The following is an 18,688-nucleotide window of genomic DNA, read 5'->3' as shown; positions in this document are numbered from 1 at the left end:
AGCAGTCAGTGACAGAGACAGACACGGATAAAGCAGAGAGTTTATTAGTCAAATACTATAGACGGTTATTTAATGTATTTGTGAGGGTGTTTATTTAAGCCTTTCCAAGTTTGCAGGACACGCACGCGTTTAACTTTGCACTATTTTTGCACGTCTACTTGCGGAAAATGTGACGGGATACAAGTTATTATAAACAGCTATGCACTGCTATATCCATTATGCTACTGTATAAAATAAACCCGATTGAACATCCACAAACTGGTACTCCTATTGTGTTTGAAGCATCTGCGTATATAGTTGTACTGTCACTGTGAGACTGTGGTGATTCCACCAGCTATGAATTACATGGCGACTTTACTGTTTTTATTAATTACAGACATGCTCTGTTTTAAACCCTTTCTTGAGGTGCAGCTGATCACAGAGAGTTGGAACAGATCTTTTAATCCCAGTTTCTTTGCAAATCCTGCTCTGTGGACATGTTTATACACGTTGTTGTGGAGATGTTAATACGCATGTTAATCAATTTGGAAAACCACACTCCACGTTGTGGTGGGATATAAAATCACTGTGATTTGGAGCCCATTTTCAAAGTCAGTAGGTTTTTTGTCTTTTTATCCCTCTTATATGACTGTAGACACACTATACCTACAAACAGATCTGTCCAAACAGCTTCCAAAAGTAGATTTTTGCATCATAGGTGCCCTTGAAGCTTAAAAAGATGACTATTTCTCTTCCTGTCTCTCTTCTCTTGAATCCCAGAGTCTTGAGTTGATTTTTTTTCCCCCCTCACCACTTCAGTCAGTAAACCTTCATAAAGCTTCTAGAATCATAAGAGAAGGGCTATGTCAATCTGTCTGCTCTATTAGCATCTCATATTGCGCAGCGCTGCTCAGGCTATGGAAAGGTCTTCGTGTTACACTGTCTTGGTTCACTGGGCTTTTTATAGTGCACACTAGATTCCTGGCCCTGGCGTATCCCATCAACCTGTCAAGGTCTGTCTCTCAAGATAACGTTACTGAAGCTCCCCGAGTTGTTTTTGACTCCCAGAATGAGTTTTGAAGAGCACATCTGAAAATACAACTGCATTGCTCAGTGTTGAAGTGGACATTAAACAACATTAGCCACCATAAGTTTATTTATATATAATTAGTCACGGGGGATTTTTCATTGTAACAAAGCAGGAAACACACCATATGTTTACTTTTTTTTTTTTTTTTTTTTTTTTTTTTTGTGGTTGATTTATTTTTTGGCCAATGCTTCTCTTTATGATGTAGAACAAACACAGATGAACAAGTCAATAATTGTGTTATTCAGTCACTGTGTACTAATCTTCACGTGTTTGTTTTATTTTTCAATTTTTCCGGTGTTTTAAAGGGTTCCCGTCTGCTGAGCTCACCAAGAGTTTACAGTTCGACTGAGAGTCGTCATTCCAACTGGAAACTCTCTACTCCTGTTACTTCCTCCTCCTCTTCTTCTTCATCATGTGATCGATCATGGACAGAATCTAGCAGTGGGGACAGAGCCAGACTTGTAAATATTTCCTATTTGCATTTTATTCATTTAAGTTTTTATCTAACTTTGTGTTCTATGTGCACAATAAATAGATCAAAGGCAATACATTATTGTTAAATTAAATTTGCGAAAGTACTCTATAAATATTTTGTGGATACATGGAAAGCATGTGAATTTTATTCACACACACACACACACACACACACACACACACACACACACACACACACACACACACACATATATATATTATTATTATTATTATTATTATTATTATTATTATTGTTGGTAAATGTAATTGATTTACGAGCATGTGATTATTTTAAGTTTGATTTAAATTGTAACGTCTTTGATGACAATTAGAAAATATTGTACAATTAGTAAAACTATTTAAAACTACAATTTTTTTTTTCTTGGCTACGTTGTGGTCCATTAATTTATATAAATAAATAATAATAATGGGGGGAAAAAAAAAAAAAAAAAAAAATATATATATATATATATATATATATATATATATATATATATATATATATATATATATATATATATATATATATATATATATATATATATATATATATATATATATATATATATATATAACACACACATACATACACCAATATACACGCACACACATTTTATTATTATTATTTTTAATGTCACCAGATGGTTCTTGTTACAAGATTTAATAAACTGCTTTTACTGTCAGCTATATAAATATATAATTTTTTTGTTGTTGTTGTGGTTGTCTTTGACCATATCTCTCTCACACACACACACACACACACACACACACACACACACACACACACACACACACACACACAAGGCAAAATGTCTTAAGATTATACTTTTTTTTTCAACATGCCAGAGTTCGAGACAAATTTCTATCTATTTAAAAGCATAAGCTTTTCAGCAATAATAACAATAATAATAATAATAATAATAGTAATTATTATTGTTATTAATATAACAATTATTATTATTATTATTTCCAGACAATAGGTTGATCGCAACAAAAGACAAACAGAACAATACAAACCACGCAATATACATTAAAAAAAGACAGCTATGCTGATACTACATCAAAAGTGACTGATAACGCATCTCAGTAAGCATTATTATTATTATTATTATTATTATTATTATTTAAAAACAGCAACAATAATGGTATTGATACCATCTGGGATGTTACATGTTAATAAAAAAACTGTATGTAGCAGTAGAATTTCCATTTCTCTAATTTTAAAGTTTCATAAAGCTGCATGGGGCGACACGGTGGCTCAGTGGTTAGCACTCACAGCAAGAAAGTCACTAGTTTGAGTCCCGGCTGGGTCAGTTTCCATTTCTGTGTGAAGTTTGCATGTTCTCCCCGTGTTCGGGTGAGTTTCCTCTAGGTGCTCCGGTTTCCCCCACAGTCCAAAAACATGCGTTAAGGGTGAATTGGGTAAACTTAATTGACTGTAGTGTATGTGTGTGAATGTAAAAGTGTATGGATGTACTGGGTTTCAGCTGGAAGGGCATCTGCTGTGTAAAACACATGCTGGATAAGTTGGCGGTCCGCTGCGGCGTCCTCTGATGAACAAAGGGACTAAGCCAAAGGAAAATAAATGAATGAAGCTACATTGTTTTGCATTAAAATGAAATGTGCTTGTAAACGGAGCATTGCCTCTTTAGACTAGTGTCTGACATGGGCCACATTTAAATGTAAGCAAACAACTTCACCCCTCCCCAAACAAAAACCAGTTTTGAGTAGAAAAAGCTCATGAATCTTGGAGACCATATTGCAAACAATCCAGAAATGTATGACATCTGACTGCGTGTTTGTGTATTTGCATTTCAGACAGACTCTGAGAGAAGGCTGGGAACCTACTGCGGACTTCTTGGCACTTCCCAAGACAGCGAGTCTAAAAGAGCCAAACTTTCCTACACGAATAGAGAAGTTTATTCCAGATCCCCATCCACATCTAAGCCTGCCACCTCTTACTCCACTCTAGGTAGTATGTAAATAGTAGTAGTGTAAATATTTAGCCGAATATTGTAGCTATGGATACTATCTCATCAGTGTGTGGATTACAAAGTTATCCTTGTGTTTAGGTTCTTCATGGAAATCTAGCATTAGTCCTTTGTCAAGATCATCCTCTTCATCTTCATCCTCTTCGGTGTCCACTCAATCAGAGGGTCTGTGGGCTCGCAGAGATTTGGAGAAGAGGGTGGATTCAGGACTGTCCTCACTGGGGGAGTCCAGTTACCGGCCCAGTAGCCTGACATCTTCATTGTGTATGCACGCACACACACACACACACACACACACACACACACACACACACACACACACACATACACTCATATTTATATTATACAGACAAATGCATCCACTTACATTAGTGTTTCTCAAGCACATTACTGGAGGACCACCAGCTCTGCACATTTCCATGAACCCTTAACCAAACACACCTAATTGAGATCAGCACCTCATTAGCAGAGACTGAAAGACCTGTAATGGGTGTGATGGAGAAAAGGAGACATCCACAACATGCAGTGTTGGTGATCCTCCAGGATTGTGGCTGAGAAACACTGATTGGCATAACACTTATCAACTTAAGCGTTGTGCTTTTCCTTTTAAACGCATACATTTTCTGACAGTGCATTTTAACTGGCACTTTGCAAGGGCTGCAGAGAGAGCATTTTCATTTTATCTGTGTGAAAGTTGACTGTAACCTCTTATGCAGTAAGGAGAAAGCATTGAGAGCATTAGAAAAGTTGGCCATTTCTAAACTATGCAAATGTTGAACAAAAAACGCTGAGGGACAACCAATCTCTTTAAAAAGTAGGCAAGGCAAGATGTTGACACATTTTTGCGGAACTGGATTACCATCCTTCCCATTAACACAAACATCTTGAACCGTGCAACCCTGTGTGTTTAATCATTGATCTTTTCTTGCATGTGATGTATCTGTAAACATGCTGTCTTCCACCTGGGGTCTGTTTTTCATACTCGATTACTCCGTTAGATGGATTTGGTTATTGATGATTTGACAAAATCCAGGATCGTTTTGTTCTTTAAAACTAGTCCGAGAGTTGTTGTCATAGCAACAGTTCTGGTAGTTCCAACCTGGGAGAAGGCTTATTTCCAACAGGATTCGATCCGGTCATTTTAAGCAAAGGTGATACTGAAAGTGTGTACAGAATGCTACAGTAGTAGATAAATGTAGTTTGAGTTTAAAGTTAAAAAAAAAAAAAAAAGAATAAATCAAACTTGCAATTCAGTGAGCAATCTGACCCAGCTTTAGTACAATTTTTTAAAGATAGTAGACATGGCCAAAATTCAACTGTTGATTTTTCATTTATTTTTTATAAAGGAATAATGGTTTACACACCTTTTCATCATTTAAACATCTTTACTGATTTCAAATAGCTTATTGGATGCAAAAATAATTAAGAATATTTAAGAAATTTTTTAAATAATAAATTTAAATAGGCTTGGGCTACTATAATAAAGAAAATCCGCTCTAAAGTAAAACTAAATAATTTGCTAAGTACTCTTGACACATGAATGTGTAAAGCCTGCAGCCCACAACAAATGTGGAAAGGTATTTTGTATCATATTTAACAAAAAGTTTACTACGAATTTAATGTAATTTTGCTCGCATGGATCATTTAATATTAATTAGATGATGTCATTGTGCTGTGCTGTCAGCCAATCATTGCATTGTTAATCATGATTTCGCGGATCGATAGATCTGTCCTTCACAACACAAGCAGCGATCCCAGATCAGTTCATCCAGACATTTTTGATTTATAAACTTGTTTCAAGAACTAAATTAGCCAGAGATCAGTTATCAAGATTAAAAGCTCCAGGATTTGGAAAATCATCTTGGATTATTTAAGCTAGATATGAAGAACAGACCCTCGGTTAAAACAGTCATTCTCTGCTCTATATTTGACATGCCCCATAGCAGTGGCACTAAGCGCGGAGCTGACGCTCTAGTGGAAACGCATTGTTACTGTTAGGCCTGGTGACAATACTACTCAGGCAAATTTGACCTGTGTAAATACTGAATACCCCATTTTAATTTAGAAATGTTGGTGTTTCATTTCAGTATAGACTGACTGAAATGCAAACAAAGTTGATGTGTGGCTATTTGCAATCTTTATAGAAAAACACAGTTAAAACCCATTACGAACAAGGATCATTTTCATTCTAAATCACTGTTTTGGCAAATGCAGCCTAAAAGCCAATATGATTTTATGATTTCTTGGACCCAGACTTGGCATAAACTAAACTGGCTTCATTGTAAAGGCATCAGCTCTTTATGAAAATATTTTCTCAAGTGGCATTTTCGTTATTTTGAACAAAGTATGGAAATGCAGCTTTTAAATCATTTGCAGAAATCTTATTTTTGATTTAGATTTTGTATGGACAAGCTGATGCTGTTTATTACCTCATTAGAATTTGTTTATTTTTTTGACCAGTGTTTCTCAACCATGTTCCTGTTGGACTACCAACATGTTTTGGATGTCTACTTTGTCTGTCACTCCAATTGCATGGCTACATCCGAAATTGCCTACTATTGGAGTTGGTACTACATATGGTTGGATCGATAGATGATGCCATGGCCGATAGACATCACGATGCTGAGCTGGCATCAAAACCCTCCGTCCTGCCCCTGTCGCAATAGCAACCCGCTCGTGAAAAATACATACTTAAGTCTGGTTTATACTTCTGCGTCAAGTGATCGGCGTGACCCACCCAAGTGATTGACAGGTGGTAGTTTGTGTGTTACTTATTTTTATTTATTTATGATTTGGGTATGGGTAAAACAAAGACCATGATTGTCAGGTAGTTGAAACAGTAGGCAAAAAAATAATTAATTTGTTATTAATTAATTATTCCGAAATAATTAATTCACCGCCGCCTACAACAACGATGCCATCAACCATTGCGATGTTTCACATTAGACACCATGCAATGCCTAATTGATTGACATTGCCCGACCCTAGTACTACATTTGAATTTGCTTCTCTAACGGTCGTGTTTTATGTTGTGTATTGTATGTATGGAACTTGAACATACTATATCCTCCAATTGTCATAAATGCATGACTTACCTGCGTCAGTTGCGTCGTTTCTCCCATTTATAAATTCTCTCACTTTGCATCATGGGATAGCCTAGCATCCATCAGATTCACACTTCAGAATCTTGCTGGAAGTAGTAGGTTATCCAGGTACTTCTCACATACTGTATATATATATATTTTTTTTCCGAACTCTATGAATTGGAACATACTACTTGACTCACATAACGTTTTTAGTTTACTATATAGTATAGAAGTATGCGATTTCGGAGACAGCCCAGGTCTTTCAGTCTTGGCTAATGAGCTGATGATTTTAATCTGGTGTGTTTGGTTAAGGAGATGTGGTAAATGTGCAAAGCTTGTAGTCCTCCAAGAACGTGGTTGAGAAACACTGTTTTAGACCATCATGCTAATACTATATTTTTTTTTGTGCTTCAGATCGTTCAGAACGTGTTGCTTCTACCTATGCACAAGGTGCTCGACCCAAAGACAGCCAGTACTCATCCCATAGAGAGAACAGTTCATCTAGTCGCCGCATCCCATCCGAGTACATCCCCTCTCCTCTTGAGCGCAACTCCCAAAGGCTAACCTCTGATTACCAGTCTAATTTATTCCCTCGGGATACACCACGCTCCAGCTCCACTAGAACCTCCACCTCTGTATCGGACACCTCCCACCATTCATCTTGGAGTTCCACCCCTTACACGCCCCTCACTGCCTGTACCTCCAGCCCACCTTCCACTAGCCCTGCTCCTACTCCACTGCCTGCTCAGAATACTGGAGAATCGGATGGTAGAGGAACAACCAGGCGTCTCCTATCCCGCCTTTTCTCCCGACGCTCCAGTCAGGAGTCCAACTCCACTGCCAGCACTGCCTCCGATTCAAGGTCCTACGACTCGAGCCCAGATGAAGCCCCGCCCACTGAAGCTCCTCCTCCAGTCTGTAGAGAGAATTTAGAAGCGGAGCTGAGGAACTCTGATCCCGCTCAGGCGTTTTCGTTCCTGCGCAGACGCGGACCATCTCTTGCACCCGTCCAGGAGAGCACTGATGTAGAGCCTGAACAGGAGTCCCTCAGACCTCCAGCTGGCCTGTCCTGGCTCAACTGGAACCGATGTACCCCACTGTTCTCCCGTCGCAGGAGGGAAGGCCGTGATGAAAGCGCGCGCATGGACCCTCATCGTTCGCCCCAGTTCTCCCTGGGTGACCGAGATGGTCGTAAAACACCTGATCAGGGCACACATTGTGAAGATGATGATGAGGATGATGATGATGAGGATGAGTCCTCAGAGGGGGCTGCAGCAGGACCCTCTTCTGGAGCCTCTGTACTCTCTGCATCACTCCTGCAGGATGGAGCCCGTTTGGCAGGACGGAGCCACGGCATGGGCAGGGGAATGAACAGCCCGCTTTTCCGTTTGCCTGAGAATGTGTTGATTGGTGTTGGAGTCGAGGGAAGGAGTCAAGCTGATGAGCAGCCCAAAGACAAGCCTGCCCCATCCAGAGACCCAGAGAGACTGCGAAAGATTCAGGAAAGGTTTGTTTTCCTTGTGGAGAATAGGGTTGTCACGATACTGGAATTCGATACCAATCGATACAGAAATTTTGAAATGTTCACATTTGAGCACATTCTTTAAACAGTGCTGATTTGCCATTGGGTTCACATGCTCAACAGAAATGACTGTGATTGGCCGTAAAGGTTTACCAAACCAGCTTACTGAGTGTTACTGCAGATACCGGGACACTAAAGCTTTTCAATGTCATGTCGATCAGCTAGTTTTTCTTTAAGCTGACATGAGCAATCCGCTGATGAATCGCAGCTTTGAAACGCTTCAGTGTCCCTGTTATCTGTGGTTACATTTAGTATACAGCGATGAGTTCAGTAAACTGGCTTCAGGGCCAATCACAGTAATTTCTGTTTAGCATGTGAAGCCAATGGCAATTCAGCGCTGTTTAAAAACATTCTCAATTGCGCTCAAATGTTTGCGTGAAATGGACATTTTTTTAAATTTCTGTATCGATTGGTATCTAATTCCAGGATCCTGCAGCCCTAGTGGAGAATGTAGTCTGTAAAACATGGCAAAGTTGTGGTCACATTAACAATATTTGGGCAGAAATCTGCTGGTTAATGTTAAAGAGTTTTAAGATTGAAAAAACTTCAAGGTTAGTAGTCATTTTAAGATGCATTAAGTAATTTAAGATTTTCAACGTTTCTTCTGTCTCTGTACTTTCTCTAAGTAATGCAATATTTAAAAAAAAATTCAATAACCAATAACCAAAACACTAAAATTAAGGTTTATTCTACTAAGGTCGAAGTACATTTTTCAAATTTTATTTATTAATTTTCTCTCAACTTATAGTTGGCAAGAGTTTTTATTTGTTCATTGTAATGAATTTTTATCTCATGTATAGTTAAAGGTGCAGTAGGTGATCTGCCTAAATGCTAACCGGTTAGTATAATATCTTTTAAATACAACCCCACCCCTGCCGTCCAAGGCCACGCCTCTTGAAATCACGAATGTGCTCACATTAAAGATGACCACTAGATCATGTCAATCGCCAGTTAGAAAACTTTGTAGTACTTTATTCTGAACGAATAACTGTTTTATATCAAGCATGTTTTCAGTTGTGTAGTTTCAAACAAAACTTGTCATAATGTGTAATATTATTTTTTTGTGGAATGATCGCTGGTTTCACTCACTCATGTGCGACTACTGTATGCTTAGAGGTTGACCGGCCGCAGGCAGGAATTATACCTATTACTAAGCCATACTTGCATGCTATTTCAGGCCGAATAATAAGAGTAGCATGGTAAACAATATAAGGAGTGCGTCACAGGTTGTCAATGTTCAAAAATAAACTTATGTGAATATTAAAGCAACTTCAGCTCAGTAAAGGAGGCTATGGTGGATTAGCGCTATTTACTAATGTTTTGTTGCTAAACTTATTTAAAATCTACTTTATCGATGCTGTAAAAGGTCCCTTATGAAACTGAAAATAGCCACATCAATCGTTTGCCAAAAGATTTCAGTGGCAACACTTCTGTGCATATAACCCATTCGTAAAACAACAAAATCTACATCAGCTTTGCGTGACTAAAATCGTTTTAAAACAGGACATTACCGGTCTAAAAGAAATACTTCAGCCATGGTGTGGTCCTTCCACCTGCGTGCAAAAGTAACTCCAATATTGATTCAGGATTTTAAAGTTTTCAGCAATTTTCAATTTTTTTTTTTTTTCCCCCCCCCCGCTGTCACTCTTGTCCAAGTGACCGTGGTGCTTGTGCACACCCATCGACGGATCTGCGGGAACAAATATGTGCAATTGTACAAATCTACATTTGTTGACGGATAGTTCGGGCTACTCAGAATTATGGGAATTATTGCCCTGATAATATTTAATTGGATGAACGTGTTTTTAGTCTTGTATCTTACTGATTAAACCCAGAATATAAAATTACAAAAAAATATTTTAGATCAGGGATGTCACTTAATTCTTGGAGGGCTGCAGCCCTTGCACAGTTTAGTTCCAACCCTGCTCCAACACACCTAAGCTGTGGTCACACTTGAGTTTGTGTCTTACGGTGCTGCGAAAAGGGGCGGGATTAAACTAGATGATTAGACATTCAAAAAGCGAGCAATTTGCTCCATGCTTCAAATTTCTGTCAAGAGATGTCATGTTTTGATCCTCGATTGTTCTCGTGCAGTCAAGTGATGCGATTTCGCAGGTCAGAGTTTACCAAGCTTAAACTTTGCACCGCCGCAACCTGCAAATCTTGATGCATGAACCTGGGTTTCCGGTCTGACGCATTCGCGTGCGTATGAATGGAAGTCTATGGGAGGATAAGGTCAGTGTGACCGCAGCTTCACCTATAGGTTTCAAACAAGCCTGAAGGACTCAATTAGTTTGATCAGGTGTGTTTAATTAGGGTTGAAACTGAACTGCGGCCCTCCAGGGATTGATTCCTGATTTAGATCATTAACTTTAATCAGTACTATTTAAATGTGAAGATACTTTAAACCAGCACAACAAAATGTGTCTAAAGACAATGACCTTCTGAACCTTTAAATGATTTATGTTGTGTTTAAAAATGAATGGAAACATGTCTGGAAACATTTTTATGCAAAAAAGCTCTAAATGATGTAATCTTTAGCTTAAATTGGAAAGAAATTACAGTAGTATATATAATATAAAAAACTGCAGAAGCTTAACTATAAACCATAAATATAGAGAAACCTAGGATTTTCAAGTGCTTTCCTAAATGTGTTTATACTGTCAAAGATTCACTAAAATATAGATTATTTTGGTTCGATCTCTTGATCATGCAGAAATTTTATCAGATGATTTAAAGACCCCATCCCAATCTGTTCTTGCAAATCTCAGCTGGCTAACCTTATCTTGATGTGTAAATTAGAAGTTTCATCCAGTTTAAACTTAGTACCTAAACCCACAATCACAAGATCATATGGTTCCTCAAATCATCATAATCCTGCAATTTTCTGATGTGCGTCTGTGCTGACGTGCACATTATTCATTAGTTTTTTTAAACGGTTATTAATAGGCACTGTAACAAAGTTTCTAATCTTGACATCCACCTTCCAAATTAAGCCCGCTGCTACACGTCTTTCTGGAAGCATCTTGAGAAAATTTAGATTAGCTGCTTCACTTGTGTTTAAGTAAGGATGAATCTAAACTCTAGGATTTGGTACCCCTTGTTTGATTTCTTTTGTGTATCGACCTCACATTGCTTCTTGCTTTTAGCCTGCTGTTGGAGGAATCTGATGAGGAGGAGGGTGATCTGTGCCGAATCTGTCAGATGGGGGAGCAGTGGAGTTCCAACCCTCTGATCGAACCATGCAAGTGCACAGGCAGCCTGCAGTATGTGCACCAGGACTGCATTAAGAAATGGCTCCGCTCCAAAATCAGCTCTGGTATGGTTTTTTTTTTCTCCCCTAAGGCCAGAAATTAGGTTTTTATATAGCGTGTATTCATTTGTTTGATCTGCTGTGAGAAAGGAACCACTTTCAAGTTCAGCCTGACAAAGGGGATTTAGGGTTCATTTCCTGTGCAGTGCGAGACTCTGTTGGTGCATAACGGTGTGAATGCAGATGGATCAAATAAAAACGTTAAAGGAACAGTCTACTTTTACGGTGGGGGGGGATAGGCTGATTTTACAAGTCCCCTAGAGTTAAACAGCTTGAGTTCTTCAGCCGGTCTTTAGGTCTGGTGTGAGCACTTTTAGCTTGGCTTTTAGCTTAGCTTGGCTTTTAGCTTGGCTTAGCTTAAGTCATTGAATTGGATTAGACCCTTAGCATCTCCCTCCATACAATTGTAAAATGAGTTTTTAAACCTGTATGCGGTGCTGATACCTAGCTGGGGATAATTTTCAAGTGCTGTGGAATATCATTGTGCCTACTGCAACCATAATAAAGTTTATTGATTTTTATGCCAGAATAAGAGTATAGTTCCTAGCCATGTTGGCCTAAAAGAATGGCGATTATAATTTTCAGTTGGTCTTGGTACACAATGTAAATACAGAAGTGTCAATTTAAAAATAGGACAATTATCAAAACTCCTATGGTAATGTATAACTCTAGGTGACTTAAATGGTCATGACGTAGCCTCCAGAACCAATTTGCTCAAAATGTCAAAAAAGAACCAAGTTTTACTTTTTTAGTGAAATATATGCATGTCCTATTAGTATTTTTAGCAGTGTGGGACACATAAATGACTCCAAAAATGTATTTCAGTGTTTTGTGACCCTTTAAAATTAGCCTATTTCCAAAAAAAGTGGTTTTCCTTTTAAGATTAAAGGAGACTCATTTCTTTACTGTTCACATATTTCAAACATTTGAAGAGTGATGATCAATAACCTGTGGCAGTACTAAGTGCTAACACTGTTACTTTTGGTCCTGGGAAATGTACCAAAGTACAAGTAAACTGCAGTTAAAGCTTTCATGATGACTAATTTGGTGAAATAAGAGACTAGATGAATGAGGATCCTGGAATTATAATTATTTTTTTTTTAAATATTGCTTAATTTCTACAAGTGATCTTTACATCTTTGATTCCCAGGTTCTAACTTGGAGGCCATCACTACCTGTGAACTTTGTAAAGAAAAACTGCACCTAAACATTGAAAACTTTGACATCAATGAGCTCTACAGATCTCATGAAAGGGTAAGTGTGTTAAAACTGGATGAAATGTAAACTGTCTGCTTGCAGTTTGATTGTAAGGCCAGAAACAATTCACCTATAAGGCTATAGGTGAATTGGGTAAATAAGAATTGGCTGTAGTGTATGAGTGCTTGTTTATTGGTGTTTCCCAGTGCCGAGTTGTGGCTGGAAGGGCGGCGGAAAAGTTGTCGGTTCATTCCCCTCTGGTGACCCCTGATAAATAAGGGACTTGGCTGAAGGAATGAATGAATGTTAAAGTAGATGTGGTTTGAGGGAAAATGTTTTATGAATTATGGCTTGTTCACATTTAAAAAAAAAAAAAAAAGATTTAAATATAAAAACATTTAATAAAAAGAATAAAAATTATGGTTATAAGCTTATGCATTAGCTTATATATTCATTTTTGTTTGTTAATGTTGTGAAAAAAGATTCTGGTCTGCAAAATATTAAAGTTATTAAGTGAAACTTTTCAAAAGATAAAGTCTGAGATCTCCGAAGTCTTTTAGTTTATTGTTACAGCATCATTAACAAGAGACAGGTCATTCGAGTGTCTGAGTATAGGTTAGCACACAGTTTAAATACACTTCCTAACACCAAAATTTACACATTAGCACACCTCCATTAGCTTCTCTACTAATGGGAATTCAAATCTCCCGGGTGCTCCCTACCCATGGACGGTTGAGTACTTTCGTTACCACCAATCAAATCTCAGGTTTTTTGACGATCCTACCCATGATCGGTTAAGGTCTTTCCTTCCTACTTCAACTGTGGCAATTTAGCAAAAACTATGCTCAACATTATATCTTGTTCAATGTACACTTAACTGTCAACTGTAAGTTCAGCTGAAGTTCACGGGTAGTTTTAGGGTCACCGTATTTTGGAAGTCATTGCAACTGAGCGTGGGTGCAAGTCTGAATGTGCAGGTGTGTATGATCATGAGTCGCACATGAAACAGAACGCAAGTACCCTTATGACCTTACTTCCATACATCTACTCCCATTGTGGTATTTCATCCTGCTCTCGTAATGTCATCCCTGTCTGCATTTGCACAAGGTAACTTTTATGTACCAAAGCACACACATATGATAATAATGCCACAGGTATGGGTAATAATACAATACATAATTATAATACTGAAATCCCTCAAATAAGCATATAAATGAGAGTAATAAACTCATCAGAAGTTCAAGACACAATGAATTCCCCATCATTAAGCTCAAAGATTTGTTTCAAAACTGTTTCTGAATTAATTTTTTACTTCCAACTAATTAATAAATTAACAAAAATAACGCATTAGTCAAAAAACTTTATATCCAAACACATCCTTTACCCCCTATGGTCCAAAACCCAACAGGTGGACAAGTCTGAGCTACTCTAGAAGCACAGTCTAGAATTTCTTTTTTTTAGTGCTGACTTTGCAAAACAACAACTCTAGCACAACAAATGTTTTTTGAACCAAAACATGTTCTTATTGTCTAGTGTTCATTTACCATTAAATACTTGAAGCAGGTGGTGGTTTTATTAAGGTTGCTGATTTTATATGTGGTAATGTTTGTTTCTTCCTTCAGTCAGAGTATGAGTTCATCAGCTGTGGTCTGTACCTGGTGGTGCTCCTGCACTTGTGTGAGCAGAGGTTTTCTGATGTCCTGGGCGCAGTCAATGATGCTGGGGTGAGTCTTTTACTGCTTCTCTTTGTCACTTTGTTCATTATCTTTCTGTTCGAGTACTGTACAGTACATTAACTCCTGTGGTGCATCACTCAAGTGTAATGTTGTGACTTGGAAACCAAAACATTCTCCCCTCTCTCGCCAGTTTTTCAACTTGGCGAGAACTCTACACGAACACATGGACAATCTTGAAAGTATGTTATTAATTACTTCTATTTATTTTGGTTCTGCCCTATTAATGTGAGTCTTGTAGGTTTGTTTGCATACATCTTTACATGAATGAGCATCTTTAAAACATCTGATATCAACAGTTAAGTATGAACTCATCAGGCTCTTTATTAGGTACAGCTGTCTAGCACCAGGTTGGACCCACCTTTGTCTTTAGAACTGCTATAAAGAAATAGTTAACATTTAACATAAACATTTAACACCCAATACTAACATTTATTCACCCTTAATCGGTTTTAAACGCTTGACTTTCGTTTTTGTTGATCGCAAACGAGTATGTTGGAGAATCTTAGAAACCGGAACCCCATTGACTTCCATAGTAGGAAAAACAATTACTATGGAAGTTGATGGGCACTGGTTTCAAAGCATTGTTCGTAATGAACTGGTTTGTGCAGGGTTCTTATGAAGGCTTGTGAATCTGAAGGAATAATAAAGGCCCTGGAAAGTAACAGAACATTTATAAAGGTAGATATAAGTCCTCAAAAGTACTTGAATTTATTTTGTGTAATAAGATTTCTAGAAAAATTCTCTGTTCTATGAGATTTAATCTCTTTCATGTGGCTAATTTACAAAGTTAGTCTTATAAAGTAACTTGAAATGTTTATTATGTTCACATTATGTCTGTGTATTTAAATGTTTTGGAACTGGAAAGTCCTTTTAAAGGTTATTGAATTTGAAGTTATTCAGTGTGTGGGAACTAATTAGTAAAGGGTGTTCCCCTGGGTAAATGACAGGGTAAATGATAGGGTAAATGATAGTTTTCAGTTTTGCGTGAACTATCCCTTTAACTGTTTGTAGCATAGATTCAAAAAGCTGCTTGAAATATTCTTTATGCTGCGTTCACACCAGATGCGGAACCCGCATCAAGCGCGAGTGATTTACACGTTAAGTCAATGCATTGCGAATAGACATCCTGCGGCGAGAATGACGCAAATTGCACGAATTACGCGTATAGCGCGAATGAGGCAAATTGTGTGAATTGAGCATTTTGCACGTTTGACGCGCGTTTTGCGCAAATTGCTCAAGTTCAAAAGTCTGATATCTTCAGCATATAAACACTGTTATTTTCTCAATAAAATCCATGTTAGCCATTTAGCTATGAAGCTAGAGTCACCGGGCAGACAGAAGCCCTGCCCATCACGCGAGTCTGCGTCTGTTCTGAAGTGAATTTGACGCGCGAATGAAGCAGGGTTTGACACGCAAATGAAGAGAGTAAACTCAAATATTCACGCGGCTATTTACGCGCGAATAGCGCGATTTATCTGCGTTCTGCGTCTGTAGTGAATGCAGCATTTCAGATTTTAGTCCAAATTGACTTGATCCATGATTTTAATTTCTGTTCCCACCACATCCCAAAAGTGTTCATGTGGTCTGGTGCTTGCGGAGGCCATTTGAATGTAGGTCTGGGATGGTGTGCTATGCTGTTGGTAGTAGCCATCAAGACATGGGTACACAGCAGTCATAAATGGATGGACTTGGTTAGCAGCAATGAAATCTAATTTAAGTGTCAAATCGGCATTGGCCATCGCTGAAGAGAGTGCTCTGAATGATTATTCAGCAACGAATCCGAACGCAAGTGTGACTGAGAGCTTCGAGCTCTCTGACTGTGGGCTGAGAGCTTCGAGCCCGATTGATCAAATGTGATCAAGATCAAGTGTCTTGTTCCATGAAAGAGCTCCAGATGGAAACTTTTTGCTTTGCATGTACCTTATGATTAAAGTAGTTACACGTCCGCCGGTTCAAGCTTGTGAATGAGCAAGTTTTAGCTAGTTGTAGCGTTAAACGCCCGTGAAGAAACTCGACACAGAGGAACATAAACACCCACCACCACCTAGGGTTTCCGAAATGTTATTACAGAGCAACACAAAATATCTAGGCGCAATAGTATAAATCAGCCTTAATGTTTTCAAAATTCTTCAAAATATCTGTTTTTCTGTGTCCAACAGAAAAAATTCATTCTTATAGATTTAGAACCACTTGAGGGAGAATAAAACGTTGAGAACATTTTCAAATAATGAGTTGCAATGATGAGCCATGTGATTGACCAGTTAGACATTGGCAGTTAAAGTGGTGTACCTAATAAAGTGGCCTGTTGAGAGTTTATATTGTAATCTACTTACGTTTTTGGTGCTGCTATTAAATGTGTACTTTTATTTAATCCTGGACTAATTTAGAAATGTAAACGAATGTTGTTATTTGTTTGTGCTGGCATTTGCATCTGCGTATTCATGCCTTTACCATAATGAGTCATAATTGATCCTCAAATGCACTTGTAGGTGTTAACAGTATACATTTATATTCGGGTCTGAACCAGAGGGTTGCAACCGTCTGGTTTCCTGTCATCTTTCTGATGTGTTTTTCTGTTGAAACTCACAGGTTCATATGCAGAATCTGATGAAGATGAAGTGGAGGACAGCAGACCCTCCATTGACTTCTGTGACTTGGAGGATGATGATGAAGAAGAGGAGGAGGAGGAGGTTTAATCGGGTGGCTGGGAGGAAGGAGGTGTGGCTTGGTGGTCCATCTGCCAGGATTTAGCCAGTGTCTGATTGGCAGCATAACCACTGTTCTCAGCCTATCACAAGGCTTTCATAATATGCAGATAAATCTACACATTTCTGGGAGCTGTTTGGATCCCATTATGAATATGATTTTTATTATTTTTTTGCTTCAGAATACGGCGAGCACTCTAAAGCTTTTTCAGTTGATGGAGGAAAAAAAAAAGTCCGGTGAACTGTCGACCACCATGAGTGCTTTATTCATGCTTAGAAACTGGTTTGTGTAAAGTGAGGGTCTTTTTGAAGATTCCCACTCTTACAGTGGTGCAGTTGAGAAACGTTCATTCGCTCCTTTTTATAGGGCTGCTTGAAAAGGAGACATTTGGTCACGATGTCTTGATGATTTTTAAAAAAAATAATAATAATAAATGTCCTGTTTTTTGTTTTTATGTGATTAATACACTTGTTTTGTGGAGATTTGGTGAGTGAGAAAATGTGGTCACTTTTTTTCTTTCAAGACTTCCTTTACAGAGGACCTTTTCCACTGTCTGTTTGTATGTTGTACATTGACAATGTAATTCGCTTGAGTTATTACAATAAAATAGAGGTATATCTTTACCTCACAAAAATCCTCTCTGTCTTCTTAAAGCTGATCCAATAGATGATTGTTCACTTATTTCCACTAATAATTATTACACTATTACTTTTTATTTGCATGGTTCCAAAAAATTAAAAAACATTTTAACTGGAAAAAAATTTAATAACATAAATAATTTGTAGCTAGCTATTAACGCAATATTCATCATTTTAAATTTAACCTTAAAACTAATATCAGTGTTTAATAAAAAATCAAACAAAATTACAAATTTAAATGTTTTATTTATATTAAAAAAAAAGATTTCAAATAGATAAAACTACAATTGATATTGATGCCAAAATAATATAACCTGTTTTTAATGCCATAACTGAAATTTTTAAATCATGATTGCCTAATTTATCCAAAGAAACCTACAAACAATGATGATAGAAATAATGCAAGTAAAAAAACAGTTATATAAAACATAATATATGCATAAAACATTTGAACTCGGACACATCAATGTCTAAATCAGTGCACGTGTTTGTATGACAATAGAAAGTGATAAATCACATTAAATTTATATAGTCAAACCCAAAATTATACATGGGTGCATGTATGTATATATATAACACACAGTTAAAGCCAGAATTATTCAGCACCCTTTGCTTTGATTTTTTTTTTCTTTTTTTTAAATATTTCCCAAATTAAGTTTACCAGAGCAAGAAATTTTTACAGTATTTGTCTGATAATATTTTTCATTTTGGAGAGTTTTATTTTGCTGAAAATAAAAGCAGTTTTTAATTTTTAAACGCTATTTTAAGTTTAACCAACCGAGTTAAGCCTTAAAATGTCACTTTAAGCTGTAAAGAAGTGTCTTAAATATCTAGTCAAATATTATTTACTGTCATCATGGCACTCATAAAATAAATCAGTTGTTAGAAATGAGTTA

General features: G+C 37.5%; 2 protein-coding genes across 4 annotated transcripts in view; one reads left to right on the top strand and one right to left on the bottom strand.

Annotated features, from left to right (window-relative positions):
* The window catches only part of marchf7 (membrane-associated ring finger (C3HC4) 7), a 30,853-nt gene extending 13,063 nt beyond the window's left edge, over nucleotides 1-17,790 (top strand). The window contains exons 3-11 of one of the 3 annotated variants that reach the window (XR_015492448.1): nucleotides 1,375-1,530; nucleotides 3,362-3,515; nucleotides 3,616-3,798; nucleotides 7,035-8,127; nucleotides 11,352-11,521; nucleotides 12,666-12,769; nucleotides 14,335-14,436; nucleotides 14,579-14,935; nucleotides 14,982-17,788. Coding sequence is in view for 2 of the 3 variants with exons in the window: in NM_001114580.2 (NP_001108052.2) it covers nucleotides 1,375-1,530; nucleotides 3,362-3,515; nucleotides 3,616-3,798; nucleotides 7,035-8,127; nucleotides 11,352-11,521; nucleotides 12,666-12,769; nucleotides 14,335-14,436; nucleotides 14,579-14,627; nucleotides 17,038-17,144 (2,118 nt within the window). In the remaining variant the exon portion in view is untranslated. 3 annotated transcript variants of the gene reach the window in all.
* The window catches only part of calcrlb (calcitonin receptor-like b), a 104,253-nt gene continuing 86,201 nt past the window's right edge, over nucleotides 637-18,688 (bottom strand). The window contains exon 8 of the transcript XR_015493279.1: nucleotides 637-702. The gene's annotated coding sequence lies outside the window, so the exon portion shown is untranslated. The remainder of the gene's footprint in view (nucleotides 703-18,688) is intronic.

This window comes from Danio rerio, chromosome 6 (assembly GCF_052040795.2).
Source record: "Danio rerio strain M-AB ecotype USA chromosome 6, GRCz13ab, whole genome shotgun sequence".
NCBI lineage: Eukaryota > Metazoa > Chordata > Actinopteri > Cypriniformes > Danionidae > Danio > Danio rerio.
This window is presented reverse-complemented; position numbering and strand designations above follow the sequence as displayed.